The sequence below is a fragment of the Spinacia oleracea genome, chromosome 2, assembly GCF_020520425.1.
Source record: "Spinacia oleracea cultivar Varoflay chromosome 2, BTI_SOV_V1, whole genome shotgun sequence".
Taxonomy (NCBI): domain Eukaryota; kingdom Viridiplantae; phylum Streptophyta; class Magnoliopsida; order Caryophyllales; family Amaranthaceae; genus Spinacia; species Spinacia oleracea.
In genome coordinates, this window is record NC_079488.1 from 105,770,457 (window position 1) to 105,796,307 (window position 25,851).

A 25,851-nucleotide genomic window follows, 5' to 3' on the forward strand; every position below is an offset into this window, starting at 1 on the left:
TTGTTCCTAGAGTGGTGGTGGTGTAGATGAATTCAGATCGAGCTGAGCCAGGCTGCTTATGTCCATAGGATGAGCATCAGTCGAGTTTTGTGCTTTGTAGGCTCTTCCTGCTAAAACCCTGTTAGCAGCCTCAGTGGGATGTGCTTGGTCCCAATATGCATAATCCCCTCTATCAATACATGGAATACTTAGTGGATCACACATCATGTTTTGAAATATTCCACAACAAGGTACATTTGTTATCTTCAACCCTGCAACAAAGTATAACCAATTATCAGTAACATAAGATGGCGAATTTGTGTTAATTAGAAGAAGCACAGAACAAAGATTAGTGGTATTAATTACCAAGGCCTTGAAGATTATTCGGGGAAACAATATCCAAAGTGTTAATCCAAATAAATTTGGCATCAGAATGGTTAGTGTTGAAAGTATCAGCTAGTAATTTTAGCTTGGTGTTATACATATCCATGATATCATTAACAACACTCGAACATATCCCTTGTATGTTTGTAAGGGGAAGACATCCAAGTGGTCCAAGTCCAAATAATATCACCTTTCTTGCTCCTAGATCATAAAGACTCTACATTACAACACCCACCAAAATCAAACATATTATATTGTAATCTGTTTTACAATATATAACAGGTAACCTATACACGTGTCATGTAATCTTTGGAGTACCGTATATTAGCAATTATTGCCTTAACTTACGCTTAACTGGTTGGATAATTGAGTAATGAGTGTATTAGCATAAGCTTGGGGATTGGACATTTGAGGTGCTTTCAAGAAATAGTTAAACATCCAATCGTTGCTCCCAACATTAACAGAGTAGAGACATTTGTTCAGATGAGCTGCAGACTTGTTTTGGCCTAGACTTGTTGAGATTCTTGACACTATTTCTTTGTGGTTGTTCATCTGCTCATCCATACTAATCCGATCTCCCTATACATTATACACAAAACATTACCATTATTTTTAATACAAGCTAGATTAATGATATAATCTTAAATGGTTATGAAATTAATTAAGAAATATATTGTTTCATATGTCTAACCATAAAATATCACTCCAAGAATTTATATCTTTAACGACAATCTAATTACGACGGGTCAAAAATCCCGTCGCAAAAGCCTTTTGCGACGGGGCTAACAACCTAATAAAGACGGGAATAACCGTCGTAAATGTCTTTTACGACGAGTTAACGACAGGATTTTCTATTAACGACGACCCCCTTTTATGACGGGTCCGCGACAGGAAATCCCGTCGTTAATTGCTAAAACACACAGATACGCACAATGTTCTCTCGCTTTATTAATGAAGGAAACAAAGCAGTACTTATACAAAGAAAAACCTTGAGCCAAAAGGCTTCTGCCAACACACGACACTAGCTAGAAGAATTAGGATAGGAAACAAATTTTACTTTCCTAAACACTATTAAACACTTAACATAAGGTATTCTGTTTAAATATACTCCGTATCAATTAATCTCTTCACCCCCCCTCAAGTTGGAGCGTGTAAGTTTAGAATGCCCAACTTGCTAAGGAGAAACTGAAACTGTTTAGTACCCAACGCCTTTGTAAATATATCTGCCAACTGAACTTCAGTAGGGACATACGAAGGTTGAATGAGACCTTCTTGAATTGCATCACGAACAAAGTGACAGTCTGCTTCAATATGTTTAGTACGTTCATGAAACACAGGATTTTGAGCAATATGAAGAGCAGACTGACTGTCACAATACAAATTAATCGCACTTGGATGGTGAACACCCAAACTAAGGAGCAAACCTTTTAACCACTTAAGTTCACAAGTAACGGCAGCCATTGAACGATACTCCGCTTCTGCAAACGAACGAGCCACGGTAGGTTGTTTCTTGGTTTTCCAAGAGATAGGGGAATTACCAAGGAACACCAACCAACCAGTGAGAGAGCGACGAGTTAAGGGACAAGCTGCCCAATTCGAGTCACACCAACCAGTGAGACTAAGTTTACTATCCCCCCGAAGCAAAATACCTTGTCCCGGGGTACCTTTCAAATATCGTACTATACGCAATGCCGCCTCCCAATGTTCTTGGCGAGGGGTTTGCATGAATTGAGACAAGACGTGGACAGAATAGGCCAAATCAGGCCTAGTGACTGCAAGATAAATGAGACGGCCAACTAGGCGCCTATATAACTCCGGATCATGAATTAATTCACCACTAGCTTGAGCCAATTTATGATTTTGTTCCATTGGTGTCATGATTGGTTTACCGCCTAACAAACCACTTTCTGCAACAATATCAAGAGCATATTTCCTTTGAGAAAGAAAAATACCTTCAGGGCCACGAGCCACCTCGATGCCCAAGAAGTACTTTAAGGCGCCAAGATCCTTCATATGAAAACACGTACTCAAATAATCTTTAAAGGCCTTCAACGCAGCGGAATCATTTCCTGCAATAATCAAGTCATCAACATACACCAACACATTCATCTGTACTTTCCCCTTTGTAAAGGTGAACAACGAGTAATCGACATACGACTGCAGGAACCCATACGCCTTTAAAGCTGTCACAAGTTTAGCAAACCAACAACGAGGGGCTTGCTTAAGCCCATACAAGGACTTACGAAGTCGACACACCATATTAGGGTTTGAAGTCTGAAAGCCTGGAGGAAGTTTCATGTACACTTCTTCCTCCAAATCACCATGGAGAAAGGCATTGTGAACATCCATTTGATGCAGCTCCCAATTCTTACATGCTGCAATGGCTAAGAAAACCCTGACTGTAACCATTTTTGCAACAGGCGCAAACGTTTCATTATAATCAATACCTTCTTCCTGATGATTGCCAAACACTACCAATCGAGCTTTTAGACGCTCAATGTTACCACTTGCATGAAACTTTATCCTGTAAATCCATTGACTACCAAGGGCTTTCTTCCCTGGAGGAAGAAACTCCATGGTCCAAGTACCATTTTCTTCAAGGGCATTAATTTCTTTTTGCATAGCTTCACGCCATCCTGCATCTTTCATCGCTTCTTTAAATGATTTTGGTTCGCTTCCTGCAGTTATAGCTGCAAGGAAGATTCGGTGGAGCACAGAGAATTTGTCACAATTAACATAGAATGCTATAGGATAAGGATTACCTGAGGAAGTGACGGACGCAGATGAACTCGGAGATGGACTATTTTGGCATACTGTATGAGTCACATAATCACGTAGCTTCACAGAGGGAAATTTATTACGTAAACCTTTCCCCAAATTTTCTTCACCAACTGCTTCCACAACCACTGGTTGATCATCCGTATGAGGTACTGAAGAGTTAGAAATAGGCGGCATTGTTGCATTCGGCATATTATGATCGTGAGCACGTAATACACCAAATTCCACATTATCTTCTACATTATTAAATTCATTTACTACTCCACTTAACTCCTCATTTTCATTTTCATTTACTACACCATTTAACTCCTCATTTTCATCTCCAATCAAACTAAATTCTTCTAAAAAATCATAGTCATTGCCTCCAGCAAAAGGAGCATCGTACGTATTATCAAGCACAAAATTTGCAGTGGTTTGATCTATAAACGGGAAAATTTCCTCATAAAACGTCACATCACGGGATACGAAAAATTCCTTAGTATCAAGATCATACAATTTCCACCCCTTTTTACCAAACGGATATCCCACAAACACACATTTACGACTTCGACTAGCAAATTTATCTCCTTTAGTCCGTTGATTATGAGAAAAACACAAACAACCAAAAACACGTAACTCTTCGTAATCTGGTAAGGCATCAAACAACATTTCATACGGACACTTTTTATTTAGGACCATAGATGGGGTGCGATTGATAAGGTGAGCCGCGGCTAGCACACATTCCCCCCAAAAATAAAGAGGCAATTTTCCTTGAAATCTAAGGGCTCGTGCTACATTTAAAATATGTCGATGCTTTCTCTCTACCCTACCATTTTGTTGAGGAGTTCCAACGCAAGAAGTTTGGAAAATAATACCGTTAGCCACAAAGTAGTCATTTAAACAATTGAACTCTGTTCCATTATCACTTCGTACTACTTTTATTTGTTTACCAAATTGTCTATCCACCATTGCAATGAACGACATAAACATCTTAAATACTTCTTTCTTGTCAACTAACAAGTACACCCACACGGCACGAGAAAAATCATCGACAATAGTTAAAAAATAACTAGCTCCACTTGAAGAAATTGTATTATAAGGACCCCACAAGTCACAATGTATTATCCCAAACATACAATTTGCTTTGTTCGTACTTAAAGGAAACATACTTCTAGAGTGTTGAGCCTTGTGGCATATTTCACACATTTTATTCAAACTTTCTTTACTATTACTACTAACACAAGGAAGTAATTTTACTATTTTCTGAGAAGGATGTCCCAAACGCTCGTGCCACAAGACCAAAGACTTCGAACCAGCCACCACATTCACCTTCACAGTCGATACATCCCGAAAATAGTATAGTCCATTCCTTAGTTCACCTGTGCCAATCAGCTCCCTCGAACGATGGTCCTGTAAAGCACATATGTTATTAGTAATTGTGACAAAGCAACTTTTGCTAGCAATAAGTTGTGATACGGAAAGCAAATTACAATTAAAGGAGGGAACATATAGAACATCATTGAGGATCAATGAACTAGAGAGTTTTACGTCCCCCTTTTTACATGCTTGGACTATTTTCCCATCAGGTAGTCCAACTGGGCTTAAATTTACGTCTTTTATGTTTGTCATTAATGACAGATTACCAGTCACGTGATTTGAACACCCCGTGTCAATTATCCACAATGTACTAAACAACTCACCATTCAAATGATCCGTAGAAGTATTAGAATTACCAAAGGCCGCAACGAGTGTTTTCCACTGATCTGCAGAAAATCCATGAGGTGGAGTTGACAATGGCTGCCCCACCGGCTGCGCACCACTGCCAGTGTCAGCTACATTTGCACGCACAGATTGCCCGCGACCTGAATTACCGCGGCCACCACCTCTACCCCTTCCTGTACTACCCCTTCCTTGTGAGCGAGTTTCCCACCACTCAGGGTAGCCAAGAAGATCAAAGCAATTGACCAATTCATGGCCTGATTTCTTGCAGTGTGAGCACATTAGTCCAGACTTATCTACTTTCTCAACTCGCCCTCTTCCACGGCCAAGGGTATTCACGAAAAAGCCGACCACTTCGGGCTTCTTTTCCACCGTGTCCTCATCAGCATCACCACATCTCACCCTCTCTTCTTGTATTACTTGATTAAAAGCTTTCTCAAGGGTAGGAAGTGGATAATAAGACAACAAATTAGACCGTATTTGGGCATAATACGGAGCATAAAGTCCCATCAAAAATTCCTGCAATTTATTATCTTCCCTTCGTTTCTCATGTTCAGCCCCTAATTCACACTTACACAATCCACACTTGCAGCAAATGATAGGTTCATGTTTTCCTAATTCATCCCACAAAACATTGAGTTTACCAAAATAAGTGGACACAGGCATAGTAGCAGTTTGTTCACAACGAGCAATTCGTGATTTTAATTGTTGAATTCGAGGTCCATTAACCACAGAGTAAAGAGATTTCAGATGATTCCACAACAGGTACGCATCATCATATTTAGATAGGTTAGTTTTTACCTCGGGATCGATAGTGTTCATGATCCACGAAACAAGCATAGCATGTAAAGTTTCCCAATCATCTTGTGTACATGGAGGCTCCGGTTTTCTGTATGTGCCGTTCAAAAATCCGAACTTTCTCTTAGATTTGAGAGCTGTCCTTACGTCTGCTGCCCAATCTTCATAATTGTCTCTCTTCAATTTCGTAGGAGTTATTAAATCGCCCGGGCGATCTTGAGGGCCTACAAAGAACGGTGAGGATGAGTCAAGTTTTGTAGGTGGAGTAGGAGGAGGAGTTTCACCATCTATTGCCATGGTTACAGGTTTAGAGTTTCTTTAGCCTTGAGGGCTCTGGTACCATGCTAAAACACACAGATACGCACAATGTTCTCTCGCTTTATTAATGAAGGAAACAAAGCAGTACTTATACAAAGAAAAACCTTGAGCCAAAAGGCTTCTGCCAACACACGACACTAGCTAGAAGAATTAGGATAGGAAACAAATTTTACTTTCCTAAACACTATTAAACACTTAACATAAGGTATTCTGTTTAAATATACTCCGTATCAATTAATCTCTTCATTAATCAACAATTATTGGCCTTTTACGACGGGATTTCCCGTTGTTAATAGTATAATTTCTTGTAGTGTATGTATGATGATCTACATTATGACTTAGCTAGGTTTTTTTAATTTTTTTTTTAATTTTTAATAAAGACATGCTCCATTTTCAGGATAGTAGGATGTGAATGTAGACGTATATGAGTATTACCACTTGGAAGCCAGTTTCAGCGCGAATACCAGCAGAACCAGATGCATAATTTACGCCTCCAACTATTTCTTCCTCTTTTACAATTGGGAAGGCTTTTATGTAGCCATTTAAACCTAGATGATCACCTGTGTCAATAAATGTCAATAACAATCATAAGTTTTATTTCTATTTTTAGCTTAATATATGGAAAGAGGTTCAGCTTTCATATGAAAATAGGTTAATGATATTTGCACCAACAAAAAAACAAAAGGTTAATGATATCAAGCAAACACAATTAAAATAAGTTATAAGAAAAAAATGAATGAATCCTACTCCTAGCTAACAAGATCAAAATGATATTGTTTTAGAAGAGCTGCCAAAGGCCCATAACAAACTACGGGCCCCATTTCGTACTGATTATTGAGTTATCTATCTTCAAATTCTATCAAGAAATCTTCCATTATCTATTACTCTATACTAAAAGAGACACCTGGAATGACACATGTCACTTCCTGGTGAAATTTTTTTCCGCCAAAAACTCTTTCCTAAAGAGACATATTTACTTTTTCTTTTTTCTTTTTATTTTCTCTCCTTTTGTATAAATGTTTATATATGGAAAAAAATATAGGAATATGGAATATGTCATTATTAATATTTTAGTCAAACTGTCATATCAATAATAGAAAATATTCTTACTCAATATTTTGGCCCAATTAGCATATTAAATATATCAAATATTTTAGTCAGATCAATATATTAAACATATAAAATATATAATACGTAGTAAGTTAAAATATCATAAAACGAGTACATTCGAGATTATTAATTACGAAATAGATTTAAGGGATAAATAATTCAACTAAATATTTTATAAAAAAGATAGTCAAATAATAATTTTCAAATATCCGTGCATGCACTGGACCTAATCTAGTTCAAGATATATTATCTACTCCATATCAAATTAACATGATTATTATAGACCAACAATTATTTTTTAAGAAAAATTAAACATAGCCAGTGCGTATGCAAAAAGTTAATTACCAATAATATCAACGGTGGTCCGGCCGTTGGTAAATCTCCCCGTAGGACCATCAGGAAAGTCAATCCCATAGGGTAGAAAATTGGCGTTGGCCAATGTTACAAGGTTATTGTTATTACCACTATCTGACAATGAATCTCCAAATATGAAGAAACAAGGTACTTGGGGTTCCCCGGTAATAATATTTAGTTGCGAGCTTGCAACTAATATTGCAATTGTCACTAGTAATAATCCCATTGAATAATACTTCGTATACTATTTTATGGTTTAGAAAAAAGCTTTTGTAAATCGTGTAAGAAGCGATGTGACAAAGATGTATTTCTAAGAGAATATATATTATAAACCGAAATCTAACATACCCCTTATTTCATTAATGTGGTCTATATAGCAAGTAATTGGTTTTAAGTTTCATCGCTTTAGTGATCATGTTACTATGTACGTAGTAACTCTTTAAGAGTTTTTTTTTGCATTTGTTGATTTTGACTGTGTTTAATTACTGAATAATTATTGTGTTTACTTCAAGGGACTTTTCATAATTGGCTAATTGGTACTCCCTCCGTTTCTTTTTGTTTGTTACGTATTCCTTTTAGGGTGTTTCATTTTGTTTGTTACATGGAAGAATCTTTCTATTTATAAATTTATTATAGTGTTATTTTTTGTGCCCACTCTTAATTTTAAGGATTTTTTGGATAAAACCACCTTTTAAAGTTCAACTTTTTGAAATAACCACCTTATATGTTTTTTTAAAAAAAAACCACCTTAAACTTCCAAAGTTTAAGAAATCGGATTTTTCATGAAATGCCCCTGAGGTTTGCGTTAATGCACCAAATACCCCTAATGTTTCCAGAATGCACCAAATACCCCCGAGGTTTAAAACAATATCATCAAATACCCTTATTGACTTTTTTCCGTCTATTCTGTTAACTTTTCCGTTAACTTAACTCTAATTTTTTTTTTCTATTTCCCTTTTCTTTCTTCTCTTCCTTTCTCTTTCTTTTTCTTTATTCTTTCCTCTTCCCATGGAAGTCTCTCTCCTCTTCTTCACCATTACCATTATATGAGAATCACCCCCACCATCACCACCACCGCTACCCTCTTCCACTATTCACCATTGAAATTGCTTCTTCATAGAGGCCCAATTATCAACCTCATCAGCCCTCGAAATCTCATCTTTTCTGTCTCCTATCATCATCGAACCCACGACGTTGGTTTCTCCGACATTGGCTTCTCCGATAAGCTCTAGGTGTTTGTTCTGGCGGAGGTCGCGGTGGCTGGATTTTCTCTCTCCTTCTTGAAGTCTCGATCTCCCAGCCGTGAATACGCAATCCTCGCCGCCCATCGGTCAAAGCTTCTCCGCCGGCGGATTTGATCTCTTTCTCGTCGATCTCCACCTCCATTGCTATTTTTGTTCCCGGTGTGATTTGGGGAAGAACTGTGACTTTCAAGTCCTCTCCTTCTTCTTGTTCGGCTGCCCAAGAGTCGACACCACCCCAAAGATTCGGTGACCCAAGAATCGACACCACCCCCAACGCCCAAGAGCCACCATCTCCTTCAAATCTACAGACCAGGTTTTGGTGATTGGGTAATATCAATTAAATCGTTTATGAGGGATTTGGAGAGTTGGGTATTATTTGAATTCAATTGATTTCAGAAGAATTGGGGCAAAATCACAACATCAATCAATAATAATCTGAAGAGGATTATAAAAGCTTTAGAATTTTGAAGATGAAGAACAACTTCCATGGATGTGAGAGAAATTAAGAGTGAAGGCCAAGGGAAAGGAGGAGAGAAAAGGGCAGCCATGGTGTTGCTGCCGTTGAAGATCCAAAGAAAAGAGGAAAAGGGAATTGGGTTTTTAAAAAAAAAAAATAGTAGTTAATTTTTTTGGGGTTTAAATAATATAATTAAGGGTTAATATTAGGATTAGTAGAGATAATGGTTGAGTAAGGACAAAAAAATAAATTCACGATAACGGAGACTTAACGGAATGGACGGAAAATGCTCATTAAGGGTATTTTGTGTTATTGTTTTAAACCTCAGGGGTATTTGGTGCATTCTGGAAACATTAGGGGTATTTGGTGCATTAACGCAAACCTCAGGGGCATTTCATGAAAAATCCGTTAAGAAATCACCACCTTCTGTTAACTTCCGTCAAATATTCCGTCAGTGGGTCTCACATCCAACGGCCAAACATTTGGAAGTTAACGGAACATTTGACGAAATATTTGACGGAAGTTAAAAGAAGGTGGTGATTTCTTAAACTTTAGAAGTTTAAAGTTTTTTTTGAAAAAAAACATATAAGGTGGTTATTTCAAAAAGTTGAACTTTAAAAGGTGGTTTTATACAAAAAATCATAATTTTAATTGGTCAACTTTTTCAACTCATTAAATTTATTTACCATTTCCCAAGTATGTTAAGTTAGCAATCTTTTTGCTTTTCCATTATTGGTTCATTTTGATAAATAAAACAATTTTATTGGTTGTTATAGTGGTTAGTGGATTGAGGTTTTATTTGGGTTAATTTTTTTAATATTAAAGAAAAAGAATCTTTATTATACGTTAATAAACGTGCAAAAGTCCAAACGTAACAAACAAAATGAAACAGAGGGAGTATTGAGTTTCATTGATTTAGCATCGTGTATAAAAGCATATTTAATAAACGGGTTTCCTTGCATTTGTTAATTTTGTATAATGTGGTTAAACATTGAATAAAATTTGGGGTTTAACTAGTTAGTGGCTCGGGCGATTCTCCGAGTGTTGCATATAGTTTAAGTTTTTTTATTCATTTCAAATTCATTTATAAATTTTTGTATGTATGCATTTAAAGAATAATATGAAGTTCATATATATATATATATATATATAGTTGAAAAATAAAATTGGTTAGTTAACAATCAATAGGCTAAACTTTTGAGTAATTTACATTATTTGCGTAAAACTTTATTTGATTAGCTAAAGGAAAGCGAACCATTTTTTCCGATTCTTTTCTCTATTAATTTTATGTTTGATCTAAATCTTTTTTTAGAAAAGATATACTACTTATAATTTTATTAATAAATGAATAAAAAGAAGGAATTTTATCATAAATTGTTATTCAAGTACATAAATTTGAGCATTAAAGTTTTATACATTGATAAGAATGGTTTTTCTACTTTTTAATAGTTTTAGAGTCATAAAATGTATTGTTGGAGTGATGGATAAAACTTTATGTTAACATACAAGAGGTCGTGAGTTTGAGGATGAATGTCAATAATTTTTTGTGAGATCACAACAACCAATAATGTATGTGTATGACATGGCGACGCCATATCACTTGCCAAGCCATCGCGACCCATTGAGAGATGTCATGGATTGCCTTGAAGTTAGTAATATATATAGATAGATTCTAAGGAATATCGGTAATCTATAGCATTCTAACATTCTTGTGTCGTTATAACCAAAGTAATTGATTTCAAGTTGTTTTAGTGGTGTTATTTAAAAGTTTGAATATCCAACCATTATTCTTGCATCTATTTATACTAATATTTTAAAATAGAATGTTTTATTAGCCACGTGTATTCTTCTTGTTCTTTTTTTTTAATGTGTGTATAAGAAAAAGTTCGAAAGAAAGTGTTCTAAGTAGGTTGTGTAGAAATTAATATAAAGATTGCATACATAATCTAGCAAAAGTCCTATAAAATAAATAAGGTCTTGTAGAAGAGAGGGGGAGGGGGGGGGGGGGGGTTTGAGAGAAGGGCTAGCTTTTGTACTTCCTCCGTTTTAAAAAGATCTTCACACTTACTATTTGCACGGACTCCTGTGTAATATTTGACTATTAATATATCCAATTTTGTACGGAAAAAAATTATAAAAAGTTAATATTCTCAAAATGAATAACGAGACCAATCTAACAAGATCTTACATGTAACATTTTAATGTATATAATAGTGGGAATTTATGGTCAAAGTTTTCATAATTTGAACACATTTTCCAAAGCGTAAAGAACTTTCTGAAACGGAGGTAGTACATTACTAGTAACGGGCACGTGTTTTGCACGTGTCCGCTATATAATTGTAATTACACTATTACAGAATATTTCGTATATGGTAATGTTTATAATATAACCTGTGAACTAAAGAATTATAAACCACATACTCTATAATGAATTTAAATCTAAAAAATTTGAAGTTTAATTGAATACAACGGCCAAATCAATGAAATTTAACGGACTTTTAGAATAGTAGAGATAAGATTGCAATAAACATAATTTGTGGCATGCAACTTTATTGCATATCGATCACTCAAAAATACTCTTCCGTCCCCTAATACTCGTCCTAATTTGACTGGCACATAGTTTAGGCAATTTAATTAACTTATTAATATATTGGTGGTATTTGATAGTTGGATATTTTTTAATATAGTTAGTGGAAATGTGTCAAATAAACTGGTGGGATTTTAGGTGGTTGAATTTCTTAATGTTTTTTTAGGAAGTAAGAATACATGTGGGTCCATTGTTAAGTGAGAAAAATGATATAATATTAGTAAAAGTATACCATTTATAGAAACGGAGAGAGTATACACTAAAATATGCCGCCAAAAAATAAAATAAAATAACACCAAGACACCATTCAAACTAAACGTAGAGATTTGAGGATTTGTAATGTTGCACCATAGTTGAAGTTTTAAAAAATTAAACTTACCCATCGTGTCAATATACATGTGTTTTCTCAAGCTATTATCTAATGTAATTTGGAAAAATAAAAAAAATTATATAATGAGTCACTTGCATGTAGAAATTACACACGTTAATCAAATAATGAAAATTCTTGTAATGAAGAAGGCATACTCCGTATAAACTAAAGTGTTATTTTCCCTCTATCCTCCTTTTGATCAACCTTTTGTTGAGCCTTTTGAGAGGGGCATTTTTTTTACAAAATGTACACGTGGATGAATCAATGTGTGTGCCAGTATCATGCAAAACCAACATGGAAACCAATAGAAAATAAAAATACAAAGCATAAAATATAGTAGTAGGACACATGCATGCTCGTAATAATAAGGCAAATGCAGGGGTATAATAGGTATAAAAAGTTACGCCAAATTTTTTCACCCTTTCGACTTTTTTATAGAAGAAGATTTAGATGACATTTTAATCACTACGTGAAGCCGGTTCATTTTATTTGCTCATTTTACACATTTAAGCCTCCATATACGCAACTACGGTTGTTTAGTTAGCCTTTGTCAAAAAAAAAAAGAAAAAAAAAGCAACTACGGAGTATATATAGTTTCGATTGTATGATCCACAAAATACAAACAGTTTGGTATAAAAAACGGATCCTTTACCAAACTAGCTACTTTTAAAAAATTATTTACCAAAACGGCTAGTTTTAAATTGTATTTCCCAAAGTAGCTACTCTTTAGTTTCAAAAAAAAAATTAGCTACTCTTTTGACTTTAAATTAAAAACCAATAAACCGGTTTGGGCTTTTATAAAACTAATGAACCCGATTAATTTTTTTTGCATAGTGAACCGGTTTGAATTTTTTTAATAATAAGCCGATTGACGATTTACTAATACTTTTAGCCTTTTAGCAACTTCAAAAGTTTTTTTATAGGGACTTGCTCGCAAATATTACAAATATAAAGAAATTAGCTGAAGTGTTGTTGCGGATATGTTAATTCGGTCGCTTAGATACGCGAATTCGTTGTGTTAAACGAATTTGCTTAGCAAACTCGATCAACCAAGAATTTAACATACTCTAAAACCGTGTGCGTGAAAGTGACGTGAAGGAGAAGCGCGTGTAATAAAGGCGCCTGACAGTGCAAATATTTGCGTCTATTATTCCTACAAGGCGGACCACTATCTTACTATAGTCAATTGTATTTTTTAATTTTTTTAAATTACTGTAATTTCTCATTATTAAGTATGAAACTATGAATTGAATTAAAATAATTAATTAATAATTAACTTATCATTGGAGCAAGAAATAGGTAGCAATGGTGTAATTTGAGAAGATGATGCGTCATAACAAGCATGCATGCATAATACAAATTTGCCCAACATTGGATCGAGTTTAGGTTGTCAAAACTAAACGTAATTAAAATATTAAAATGGATAAAAAATGAACTTAAATTATTACAATGGTGCATGCATCGTGTATGTATCGAAATAAAACCATCATGAGCAACATTTTAAATTATTTGTGGGCAATATCAAAAGAAAAATGATTTCGGAGTATAGAGTAGACAAAAAAAAATTAATAAACCCAAAAAAAAAAAGGTTAACTATATTAAATAATGAACCAAATCAAACCAGTTTAATTGTTTTTGCCACAAAATGAAAATAGTCATTTTGGTAAATAAATTATAGGTAGTAGCTAGTTTGAGAAATAGATTTTAAAAGTAGCCATTTTGGTAAATAAAATTGTAAAAGTAGCTGATTTGGTAAAAGATCCATAAAAAACTGTCGTACACTCGTACGTATGAATACGTTATTGATAAATAAATACTTATAATTAATTAACTAAAGTACTTATGGTGTGACTAAACCAAACCACATCTAGACGATCTTTGTCATAATGTTTGCTTCTTCAATTTCCAAAAAATGACTCCGTAATTAGTTATTGAAGCACTAAGCTCAATGCAAATATAAATTGACCCCATGCAATATAAGAAAATACTGTCGTAGTCTCGTGCAAGTTTTGTGATTTATAGAGAAAAACTACGTACCCTTTTAGTTTGGCTAATCTCAAAAATCAAAACGTTCCTACACCGTATTAAAAAGCTTTAATGTAATCAACACATTAACATATACACTATTTGTTATCCGAGAATGAGATTGAATCCCGTCTACATCATTTGTTGCTTGTCCCTTTATGTCTCTCGACTCTCTCTACACAAAAAAAAACATTAACATATTCGCTAATAAAGAATCAATAAAAAGCATGGCATGTAAACTGCTTGACACGTCTTACAACCATTTCGTATAACAACTAAGCCGAGTCATTTACTAAATCGATAAAATAGGAAAGTTTTGCATAGATTGATGTAGATTCACACTATAAATGTACTCGTACCAGGATAAGATCTTTCACCAAGGCTGACCATTTTGGATTTGTCCCCTAGTACTTTTTTTTAAAATTATCAGTTATATATACTACGTAGAAGTTAAAAACTTAAAATATTGTGATATATTGTGATATATTGATTGAGTGAACTTGTACTTAACGAAAGATTGAAGTATCACACCTTGGTCCCTCGTACTTTTTAACCAAGATCCACCATGCTTCCTATGTAGTACTACTTATTTAATGTTAACCTAATCTTATTAAATTAAGTATGGAGAAAGTATTTCTGATTTTGGATTTTCTTTAATGGAAATGGAAAACTAATGAATTAAATTTACAAGTGTAGAATAACATTATAAGTAATGTTCCATAAATATGGAATCCAAGGTTTGGGTTTTCCCTAGTATTACAGCTGTAAAATTAGACATTAATTTAAGGCACTAGTATTTATTACGAAGTACTAGTGAGCAAGACTGCCCATCAATTCATCAACTCATGAGCACTTGTTAGTTGTTAGTTTGTTACTTGTGAGTTGTGACTTGTTAGGCTTTATATAATCTATTTTTGTGGCCAAATTATAATAAATTTAACTCGATCTATTTAGTTTATATTCAAATTAGTTGATACTCCTTAAAAATTAAATTAGAGGTTTGTTTGTTTTCTTCAATTTATTTTATCTAAATTTTTCCAAACTTATTTTTTCTGAAATGGATAAGTATAACTGTACAAGGTAAAGATAAATTGAACCAAATACACTCTTTTAACAGAAAATCTTAGTTACCGTAACAACGGTCTTTGAACACTTGTCAGATCGTAGAAAATCCCTTATTGCATTAATAGTCACTTACATGAAACTGGTCACATTGCATGTGTTATAGTTGAATGTGCAGGTTTTCTCTGCTGTTTATTCGAAGCACATTAATTATATGAAATAATGAATTAATTGTGGTGGGAAGAAGTTGGTGTATACGATTTGAATTGAATCGAATGAATATTGATTCTCAAAATTCAAACATGTCATGCATTTGTATAGTAGTCCGTACTCAGCTCGTAAATAGGGATGGTTCAATCTCATTTATTATGGCTATTTAATTAAGTAGTAATTGCTTGTCGTTTTTCTTCAGTCAAGCCCCACAAAAACACCATATTAATCTTCTATTGTTCTACTACTTTTGTCTTCGCACTTTATTATTCGGACTCAATTCAACCTTTTATACAAGTCTTCGTAGAGAAACATGACATCTACTATATGTCGTGGAGTGAGCTAGATTTGACAAAACTGACTCGTATCATATTGAGTCTATTAACATCGATATCAAACTCAAATCAACTTTTTATACAAGTCTTTGAAGGAAAAGACCTAATACATGTAGCGAGCTAGATCGTATTAACATCATCTGGTTCAAACTTAAAATGTATCATCCAACTTGCAATTGACTAATTAATACAAGTATAATACTCTGGAAAATGACCATAGACTCAAGTATTGATTATAATTTATTGGATTTAATTTGACCCTTAATGACATTTTGATAATCTTAATTTGCCACCTCTACGTGCAACAACCATGTAATTTACGTGGTATATATATAAGATATACCAAGATACGTTGATTATTATCAAAAATTTTAAATCATACATTGTCCGTCCTATATATAAAAATGTTTATTGATAAAATTGACTGAGGGCGATAAATGTTTAATTATTTGGTTATCTTTGTTTCATTTAATAAGTAAATTCATTAATTATAAGGTTTTTATTTTTTATTTTCACATCGAAAAGAATTGAAGTTAATTAGTGGAATACGTCCATCCTTCTCCCATAACTCCATAAGGCCATAAGGAGTTATTATCTCTTTCGAAACAAGCTAGCATTAGTGCATTACACATATAGTACGTCCATATTGCATGTTCAAGAATGTTCTACAGAATTAAAGTTGATTTATATATATATATTTTCTTAAAAGGTTTGAATTAAATAACGTGCTATATAATTAAAAAATGTAACAAAGAAAAATATAAAAACAACGTACCATATATTTTGATAGAAACATCCAACTCATCATATATAATATATAGATTCATAGTGCTAATAACATCGATCAAGTCTCACATAAAATTACTTAGATACTTCCAATAATCACGAATTAACAAAACAACACATAATAATAATAATAATAATAATAATCACTCGTTAATTAACTAATACGATAATTAAAACTACTAAAAGTATGTCGTCATTGCATGAACTTTAATAATAATTAATCAAGGTTTGGAAGAAGTAGTGGTAGCAAACTTGAGCTTCTTCTCATTAGCAAGCTTGAAGAGCTTAGCTTGAGCACCGGCAGCCTTATCGGAGTCGAGAGAAGAGAGGAAGGAATCCTTGACTTGCTTTGTAGAGAAGGCGAACTCCTTTGACGCCATTGAGTTAAGGAAAGAGGCAGTTCCTTCTCTATAAAGGGAACCATAACCATCATGTCTAGGGTTTGTTAGCATTTCTTGAAGACTGCTTCCTGTGTTTAGTCCTGGCAACGCCGTCACGCCACCGAATACGCCGCCGGCTGTTGCCCACCACCCTAACACTCCAAATATCAACCCTGGATGACTTCCCCAGTATCTGCATCGTCTCACACAGAATAATTAACAAGTCTACAAGCTTCAACAAGAAAACACAAAGTATGTACGTACCAAGTAATTAATTAACTAATATAAGATTGATATTACAATGTCCATTTAATTTAATTTTAAAATTACACAAATGGTCAGGGACATGTGGCCCTACTCTCTTTATTTTCATTGTACGTGGATTTGTGATTTGTGCAGCAAAAAATATTTAAAGTAAAAAGAATTTAAAATGTTTATTTGGATGGATTTGAACTTGTAGGGCCTTGTTATATCACAACACAAAATTAATTCATGTAGCACGTCGTACTCGTCGATAAGGAGTAATAATTATTAACAAGTCAATAAGCTTCGATACAAAAACATGCATAAAGTACCAATCAAATAATTAATTTATTATTTAATTAATTAATTAATATAAGATTGATATTACAAGTCATTTGATTTTTAAAATTACTCAAATGGTCGGGGACATGTGTCCCCACTTTCTTTATTTTTAATATAGGTAGATTTGTCATTTATCATTTTAATTTTATGTACTGGGTAATTATTTTGAAATTAAAATCGAACAGAGTAAAGGACTTTAGAAGGTACGTTCGTTTTGAAAACTTTAAACTTGCATGTAGGACCTTGTTATATCACAACTTTTCTTATTAATTAATAAGGTACGCAATAAAACTAAAAGTGGTGGATTAAATCAAGTAATTGATTATGTACAAAACAAACAGAACACATATACGAACGAAGTAATTAACTTACGTGCATGGGAATGGTGGAGAGGAAGGATCAAAAGGCGTAGGAGGAGTGGTTGGATCCGGAAGATAAGGCGGCGACGGAACCAGTGGAGTGGTCGGACTGCTTGGGGTTGGAGGATAATAGCTACCACCACCACCACTGCTAGGAGGAGGTGAAGAAACCAAAGGACTGCTTGGGGTTGGAGGATAATAGCTACCGCCACCACTACCACCACTGCTAGGAGGAGGTGAAGAAACTAAAGGTGTACTTGGTGGAGTCACAATGACGGGAGTCGTTGGAGGATTATAACTACCTCCACCACCACTTGAAGGAGGTGGTGAGGATGATGGTGGTGTAGGGCATTGGCAACCTCCACCACTAGGAGGGTTATGAGAAGGTGTATGGTGTTTAGGTGGATGGTGTGACCCTCCGCCGCCGCTTCCTCCTTTGCTAGGAGGGTTTGGTGTTGGTGAAGGATAGTAGCCACCGCTTCCGCCGCTGCTGCTTGGTGAAGGAGGGGTACGGCAGTTGCTTTGACCACCAGTGGAGGCGGATGATCCATGATGCTGAGATTTTTGCTTGTGGGAAGTTCCATGGTGACCTGCAATGTTAAATTAACCATGTAATATAATTAGTCAAATGAATTAACCATGATATATTTAACCATTTATATATTACTATAGTAATTAATTCATGTTTCCTTATTAAAAAAACGTAATTAGATTATGCATGCATGTAAGTTCCATAAAATATATCCATCTCTATCAAAGATAAATATAAATAAATAAATAAAAAAATAATAAAAGAAAGAAAAGAAATGGGCATGCACCTGAAGAAGGGGTTGGGTCAGCAGGAGAATAGTAAGTTTTTTCATTACCAACAATATTGTTATTATTATTGGTAATTGAAATGACTGGAATAACAAGATTATTAGTGGAAAGCATCACCAAAACCACCCACAAAAACATACTCCTTTTTTCTGTCATATTTTCTCTCTCAAAAAAAGAGAAGTATTGTTTTATGAAGATGAGAAATGAAGAAAAATGGTGAAGAATATAAAGAGAAAAAAAGGGGGAGTAGAATAGGTAGTCTAGGGTTATGGTGAATAAATACAAGCAGGTAGAAAAGTATGTGTAATATGCATGGTTAGTTGATCGATAGATGTGTTGCTGCTTGCATTTATATTTCTCATTTATTGTTCCTACTATAACTCTCTTTGATCTTCAATTCATCTATATCTTGGATTGTTTTATTTTGGACCGGAGTATTGTACAATTATCTTGTTAATTAATCTCAACCTTCTTTGGGGGTAATTGGAATAATAATGATATATATCCCCATCTTCAAGATGGTTTATTAAGGAAATCTGATAATATCAACTGTTTTGTTACTCTAAAACTCTTTTATATTATCAATTAAAAAAAAACACCCTTACACATAGACCTTCGTAATACTTAAAATATTAACGCTTTTATCTATCTACTACTATTGTAATGTCATTTTATGTACTCTAGTTATTTACCATATGTATTCTAGTTATTTTTAATTATACATTCTAATATATTTTTGGATTTTGAACCTATTACGGTAGAAAAATAACATTTCATACCATAGTAGGGTGTCAAACTGCGCAAATTTGATGGTGCAGGCGTGTGCACCGTGCTTTAGGTGCACCGGAAACAAAACGACATAAAAAACACATAAAACGCGCTTGTTTCATTAAATCCTGGGAACAAAAGAACATTTTCCTTGAACAAAAGAACATTAAAGTCTCTGTTCTTTTCAGCTCTGTATTTCGCGTTTTTTATTCGTTTTGCTTTTTTCTTGCGATATATATTCTTCTAGATTTTATGTTTTGAACTCAAATTGTGAAGAGGAGAGAAAAAGTATGAACTAGGTTTTCTAAAATGGTTCTTAGAGAGAGAAAGTAGTGAAAATTCCCAAAAATTCATTGATTTTTCTGCTTCAACATCAAATTAAATCGATTCTTCTTCTTCTTCAAATCTGAATTCTACAGCTGATAATCAGATTTCGGGAGGTAATTTTTCAATTTTGAAATAATAAATTCTAGGTTTTGATGATTTTGATTTTGTAATAATCGTGTGTTTGATGATTTTGTTTTTGTAATAATCGAGTTTTGATGGTTTTGATGATTTTATTATGTAACAACACGCCGATTTCGTTGAAATCGCTGATTTTGAAGATTTGGATTATGTAATTACGATTTTTTTCCAGAAAAGAACATTTTTACGTATTAAAAGAACATATGCTCGTATTAAAAGAACAGATTCTTTATGCTCGTGTTAAAAGAACAGTTTCATTATAGTAGAAAAATAGACCATTTGCGTTTCATAATTTGTTCTTTCATTCTATTGTGTTCTTCTTTTTTATTATTTTCAATTTCATTTGCATTTCATAACTTGTTCTTTTTATTTTATTGTGTCATTTTTCTTCTTACTTTTTATTTGTCCTTTGTTCTTTTGGTTGCGTTCTTTTTCTTGGTTTTATACATGTTAACCTATTTTTTTTTTCAGATATTATGAATAATGTGCTTCATAATTCATAACAGAATGATGAAAATGATGATTCCGAATCATATATTATTGTTGGACAAGGTACTTAACTTGTTCTTTTAGTCTCTCTATTTGTTCTTTTAGTCTTTTCATTTGTTCTTTTTATAATATTCTGCTAAAAGAACAAAATAAAAACACGTGCATAGTTCTCATGCATTATGCACTCTTTTTTCCTTTCTCCTTCTCTGTTATTCTTTGATTCTAATTCCTATTTTTTCATTTTCTATTTTTCAGCAACTATATATATAATAATTGTACTTATGAATCATAACCATTAGTCATTTTATAAATACATTTTAGAGAGAGAAAGAGGAGAGGATTTATATGCTCTCAACATAAGAGAGATTTTTTGAGAGAGAAAGAGTGAGATGGTGAGTGAAAGAGTAAAAATGTATTTTCTCCGTATTCTCTCTCTAAAATTCCTTCTGAATGTTTCTCCTTTGTTGAAAAATGAGTGAATTAAGAAAAACACTAGTTCAATTTGGCTAGTTTTCGAAGCAAGAGAATATCTGGAGAGCGTGATATTTTCCGAGGATTGAGATCAGTTTTTGAAGATTTATTAAAAGATATTGATGATCCTGATAAATGTTGATCAAGTGTTTAAGGTACGTTTCCTTGTTCTTTCTTCTAATGTTCTTTTCAAATTGTAATGTTCTTTTCACAACTTTACTTTTACCGTGACATCAACATAGTTTGTTCTTTTAAATCAACATAGTTTGTTCTTTTATATCAACGTACATAGATTGTTAAAAAAAGAACATATAATGGTTTGAAAAGAACACATAACATTTCAAAAAGAACATAGTCTGATTCGTGGTAAAAGAACAAAAATACTTTTAAAAAAAATATAGATTTAGTTTTAAGTGCATCAAAAAATCGTCGTTTTGTCTTTTTTTAATTATAACATAAAATCGTTTGAATAGAACAAATAACACTTAATAAAAGAACATAGATCTGGTGCGTTGGATAAGAACAAAAATACATTTAAATAAAAATATAGATCTAGTTGTAAGTGCATCAAAATATCGTCGTTTTTGTCTTTTTAATTAGAACACTAAGTGGTTTGAAAAGAACAAATACAACTAATAAAAGAACATAGATTCGTTGTTCTTTTCGTCCCTTTCATTCTGTTCTTTTGTTCGATAAGGAAAAAGAAAATGTTGTTCTTTTTCATGTGTTTTGTTCTCTTGTTCTTTTTTTTGTTTTTTTCTTAAATTTTTTTGAGTTTTTGTTATTTTATTTTTCTTTTGATTTTGTTCTTTGTGTTTTCTAAAAAAGTTGTTGTTCTTTTTTTAATTATTTTGTGTTCTTTTTAACTTTTTTACTGTTTTTAAATTTTTTATAATATTATCGATAATATGTTTTTTTTTTCTGTTGCATTTTTCACATGATGTTCTTTTTGTAAAATAGTTGTTCTTTTTATAGTGTATCAGGAGAGAGAATATGGTAATTTCAATTTTGTACATTTTCATTAGTTTTTTAACATTAGTGTTCTTTTCAGCTGTTGGTTAATGTTCTTTTCGTTTACTCTATTATGTTCTTTCTGTTTAGTTTCTTATGTTCTTTTTGTATTTTTTTATTTTTTGCGTTTTGGTGCAGGTGCACGTAGATCTACGTGCAGGCCCCTGCACCATCCGCGCGTTGGTCAAACTGCCAATATCTATCGGCAAAGGCAATTAAAAGGTGCGAGGTGGTAAGAAACTAAGAATGTAAGATGGATGATCGCCTGATCGGGAAAATTGAGTGACATTTTATACCCCTTTTAATATTTTTTATCAACCATATGTACTTTAGTTTTAAATGTTCATTTCGAGCAACAATATTTTCAATATTTATAATTAAAATTTATGAAAATGTGATGTGTCAAGATAAATCTAACAATACGCTAATACGTAAACACGTTCGTTGTGTATCGGTGAACATTTATACTCCCTTCGAACCTAAATGTTATTCCCGTTTGTCATTTTACGCGGTTATTAAGGAAACATTATAAGATTAACTATTATTAATGTAGTTGTATGGGGAATTGTTGCTTTTTGATTCCATTTTCACAAGAAAATAAAATAGTTGAACCAATAGAATTTAAGGAATAAAAATGCCAACTCATTAATCCATCCAAACTTAAACCAACCAATGAGACTACAAGGTTTTTTTTATTGATAAACCAATAGAATTACAAAGTTCAAATTACAAGGAAGAGATTAAAAAGGAAATAAAAGAAATGGGAAGATTATTTTGGGACACTAAAAAAGGAAACGGGAATAATATTTAGATTCGGAGGGAGTACTATATATTAAAAGGCGTTTAAAAGAAGTTTATGTGACACATGACGCTCTTCTTATGGGTGGTTTGCTCAATGTAATAGGTTTGAACCCTTGACCTTGAGTTTAAACAATAAAATCTTTACCACTAAGCTATTACATGTGTTCATGTTATCATTGGAAAAAGAAAATATAAGTACATGTGAATGTCATTAATATAGTAACACGGGGCATCGCCCGGGCCCAAAACTGGAGTAGTTTGATTTTTTAAACTGAGACGTTTTAAGTAAGCACTCGTGTACTACGTACTCCGTAAGGACGAACGGGCCTAATAGATGTTGAAAATTTACAAAAAAAAAAGTTGGGTACCGTATGTAGAACTTCCATTGTTGACTTTTGTCAAAAGGCATTTAATGATACAGACTGGATTTGCAGAATGGTCTTTGATCAGATCTATCAACATTTTATATTGTGGATTGTGGCGAATTTGTACCGTTTTTTCGTGACATGTTTGGGTTTAACGGAGTAACTCTTATCGATCAGTAACTTTTATTTGGCCAGTCCATCGACTGAGATCTGCGAATAACTTTTATGTTCCTCGTAATATTTCTCTTTAGGAGTAACTGAGAACTTTGTGAATAATTTAACTACTCAATACGGACAATGATAGAGTGACCTTAAGGGTTGGTAACCCTTCCAATATTGAATTTTGATTGGTTATAAATACATTGAAACTTTATATACAACACTTTCTCTCTCCAATTAATTATGCTTATATATTATTTTATGTTATATGTATCTTAGGGGTTGCCAACTCTTAGGGTCAACCAAACATTTTCCAACACGACTACACAAGTTAACAATTCTCCACTGTATTCTATACTCAGCTCGTATGTCTTGCTGATTACGAGTGGAAAACCAAGCGGCGGACAACTTGGATCTACGTTTATAAAATAAAACTTTAATCTATTTTTTTGAATCTAAGATCAAATAAGTTTAAAAACAAATAATTAATCAAGTTTAATTTACAGCTAAAATAAGTTAATCGCGTGTAAGTTATGTGAACATGATGCACCCTGAATATTTGACTAACCAACTGCCTATTTATACGTATTCCCTTCGTCCCAGAATACTTGAACCGGTTAGAACAACACAGAGTTTAATGCAATGTAATTGACTTATTATTTAATTAGATGATACTCCTCTGTCTCTTTTTGTTCTTTACGTTTTTCTTTTTTGGTATTTCAAAATGTTTATTACATTTCCTTTTATATGACTTAGTACTCTATCAAAATTTGTGTCCAATTATTATTTTAGCCAATTAAATTCATTGGGTCATTTAATATCTCACACTTTTTCATTGGGACATTAAATTTTTCTCATTTTCCAATATCATAATTTTGATAAAAGGGAAAACATTATAAATAAAAGTAATTAATCTTGTTTAAATAAAAAAAAATTGAGGAATCTCGATACAAATTAATTAATCGTTAAATCGCGTGAAAAATACCAAACGCAAAGAATAAAAAGAGACGGAAGGAGTAGTTGATAGTGGGGGTATTTTTTTTAATATAAGTAAAGGACATGTGTTAATTTTTTAAAGGAGGTAAGGCCGTAAGGGTTGGAGGGAGGGTGTATCAGTGTATGGGACCACAATGGCACAATATGACATGTAAAGAGAGTAGTTGATATAATATTAATAAAAGTTTACCAGTTACAGAAACGGTGCAAATAATCCGGGACGACTTTATATGGAAAACGGTGCAGATATTACGGGACGGAGGGACTATCCGTTAACAACAAGAATTGGACAAAATTTGCTGATTTTGGAAAACCTGGTTAAAGTACCCAGCTTGTTTGAAAGAGAAGATTGGGAAAAGGTTCTCAATTTTCAAAGTACTGTTTTTGTTAAACATTTTAGTTGGGCTGTATTCATAGCCCATAAAAAGCCCAAAAGTAATGTTTCTGCATACCCAGTCCTTTTGAATAACCTACTACAGGTTAATTATCATCCTATATAAAGAAAAAAATTCGTATTAAGATCATAGAGTGAGCTTAATTCTTATCCCAACAGTATCGGAGTAGTGATTATTGGTTAACATTAACCCCTACGAAATATCACATTGTGAATGTACTACATTGATAAAAAGAAGAAAGAGTTAACCACTTTATAAGATTGTTCCCGATCCTCAATATTCTTTAGAAGATTTATAGACTTTCTAGTTTGACTAAATTTTTTAATCCATTAATGTACCATTTGTGTAACCCTACGAATTCAGTCAATAGTACGTCATAATCCTAATCAGGATTAGTTCCACTTGGACGAAAACATCATCTCGTTAGACATTCCGATCGGGATCTCACTAAAATAATTATCTCTGTCATTAACCCGTCAACAATCTAATAAATATAGTCAAATTCCAAATATATTCTAAGGCAAAATAACACTTTTGATACTAGATTATAATTTGTATCTTAAAAAATATATATAGATGGTCTGTCCTCAAAATAAATGACTTACAAAAATAAATAAATTTTAAATTATATTTGAAATTTGAATTCGAAACAAGTTTGCATTTTTTAGAGCTGATCATCATGGGGCCGGCCCGAAAATTTGCGGGTTTTGGCCTGGCCCGGCCCGAACTTTTTTTAAAAAAATACGGGCTTTGGATAACGTAAAACAACAATTTTAGTTATAAATTTGGCCCGATCCGAAAATGGCCCGAAAATCCCGTTAATTTTGGCCCGAAATAGCGGATTTTGGGCACAAAAATTGGCCCGAAGCTTGGCCCGGCTCGACATAATGGGCAGATTTTTATTCGCTCGACCTGGCCCAAACTCGGCCCAGCCCGCCATTTGATCAGGTCTAGAATTTTTAAATCAAATCAATGAGAAAGGGAGATGTGGGGCTGAACATGGTGAGAGCTTGCCGCCTGTTTGTTTATATGAGTACCGTGAACCCCGCATAAAGGAAGTCTAGATTATTCATGCTTGAAAGAATGCACCAAACACATTGTCATGCATTATCCAATTACTCCATACACCCAAAAAATACGATTATTGATTTACAATCCCATCTACAGTAGACAAGGAGTATTTCATTTTTTTTTTTTTTTTGAAATGTAAAGAGAATAATACATTAGGAGCTCCTCTGCTCAAGGGCGACATTTAAGTAGTCATTAGAAAAAATAGAATATAACTGAAGGCTA

The 25,851-nt window shown here is 33.4% G+C and overlaps 3 protein-coding genes across 3 annotated transcripts; all 3 read right to left on the reverse strand.

Annotated features, from left to right (window-relative positions):
• Positions 1 to 6: 6 nt before the first annotated feature.
• Positions 7 to 7,645, reverse strand: LOC110784644 (GDSL esterase/lipase At1g29670-like). Its single transcript, XM_021989107.2, has 5 exons — positions 7,411 to 7,645; positions 6,391 to 6,515; positions 712 to 942; positions 346 to 580; positions 7 to 251 (listed from the first exon to the last, which is right to left on the reverse strand). The coding sequence occupies exons 1-5, from the start codon at positions 7,643 to 7,645 to the stop codon at positions 7 to 9; spliced, it is 1,071 nt and encodes a 356-aa protein (XP_021844799.1).
• LOC130468077 (uncharacterized) lies at positions 4,200 to 6,135 on the reverse strand. The gene is made up of 2 exons (XM_056837663.1): positions 4,821 to 6,135; positions 4,200 to 4,530 (listed from the first exon to the last, which is right to left on the reverse strand). The coding sequence occupies exons 1-2, from the start codon at positions 5,932 to 5,934 to the stop codon at positions 4,496 to 4,498; spliced, it is 1,149 nt and encodes a 382-aa protein (XP_056693641.1). The 5' UTR covers positions 5,935 to 6,135; the 3' UTR covers positions 4,200 to 4,495.
• An 8,823-nt stretch (positions 7,646 to 16,468) lies between the features above and the next one.
• LOC110785361 (protodermal factor 1) lies at positions 16,469 to 18,882 on the reverse strand. The gene is made up of 3 exons (XM_021989798.2): positions 18,638 to 18,882; positions 17,833 to 18,409; positions 16,469 to 17,068 (listed from the first exon to the last, which is right to left on the reverse strand). Exons 1-3 carry the CDS (start codon positions 18,792 to 18,794, stop codon positions 16,717 to 16,719), a joined length of 1,086 nt encoding a protein of 361 aa, XP_021845490.1. The 5' UTR covers positions 18,795 to 18,882; the 3' UTR covers positions 16,469 to 16,716.
• Positions 18,883 to 25,851: the final 6,969 nt, after the last annotated feature.

Excerpts from the sequence above, each read along its gene's own strand:
- LOC130468077 (XM_056837663.1), bottom strand. The coding sequence starts at position 5,934 with ATGGCAATAGATGGTGAAACTCCTCCTCCTACTCCACCTACAAAACTT. Across the intron at positions 4,531-4,820 it reads TTCTACGGATCATTTGAATG|GACCATCGTTCGAGGGAGCT; the intron begins GTGAGTTGTTTA and ends TGTGCTTTACAG.
- LOC110784644 (XM_021989107.2), bottom strand. The coding sequence starts at position 7,645 with ATGGGATTATTACTAGTGACAATTGCAATATTAGTTGCAAGCTCGCAA. Across the intron at positions 6,516-7,410 it reads GACCACCGTTGATATTATTG|GTGATCATCTAGGTTTAAAT; the intron begins GTAATTAACTTT and ends TTATTGACACAG. Across the intron at positions 252-345 it reads GAATAATCTTCAAGGCCTTG|GGTTGAAGATAACAAATGTA; the intron begins GTAATTAATACC and ends ACTTTGTTGCAG.
- LOC110785361 (XM_021989798.2), bottom strand. The coding sequence starts at position 18,794 with ATGACAGAAAAAAGGAGTATGTTTTTGTGGGTGGTTTTGGTGATGCTT. Across the intron at positions 18,410-18,637 it reads TGACCCAACCCCTTCTTCAG|GTCACCATGGAACTTCCCAC; the intron begins GTGCATGCCCAT and ends TTAACATTGCAG. Across the intron at positions 17,069-17,832 it reads TCTCCACCATTCCCATGCAC|ATACTGGGGAAGTCATCCAG; the intron begins GTAAGTTAATTA and ends GAGACGATGCAG.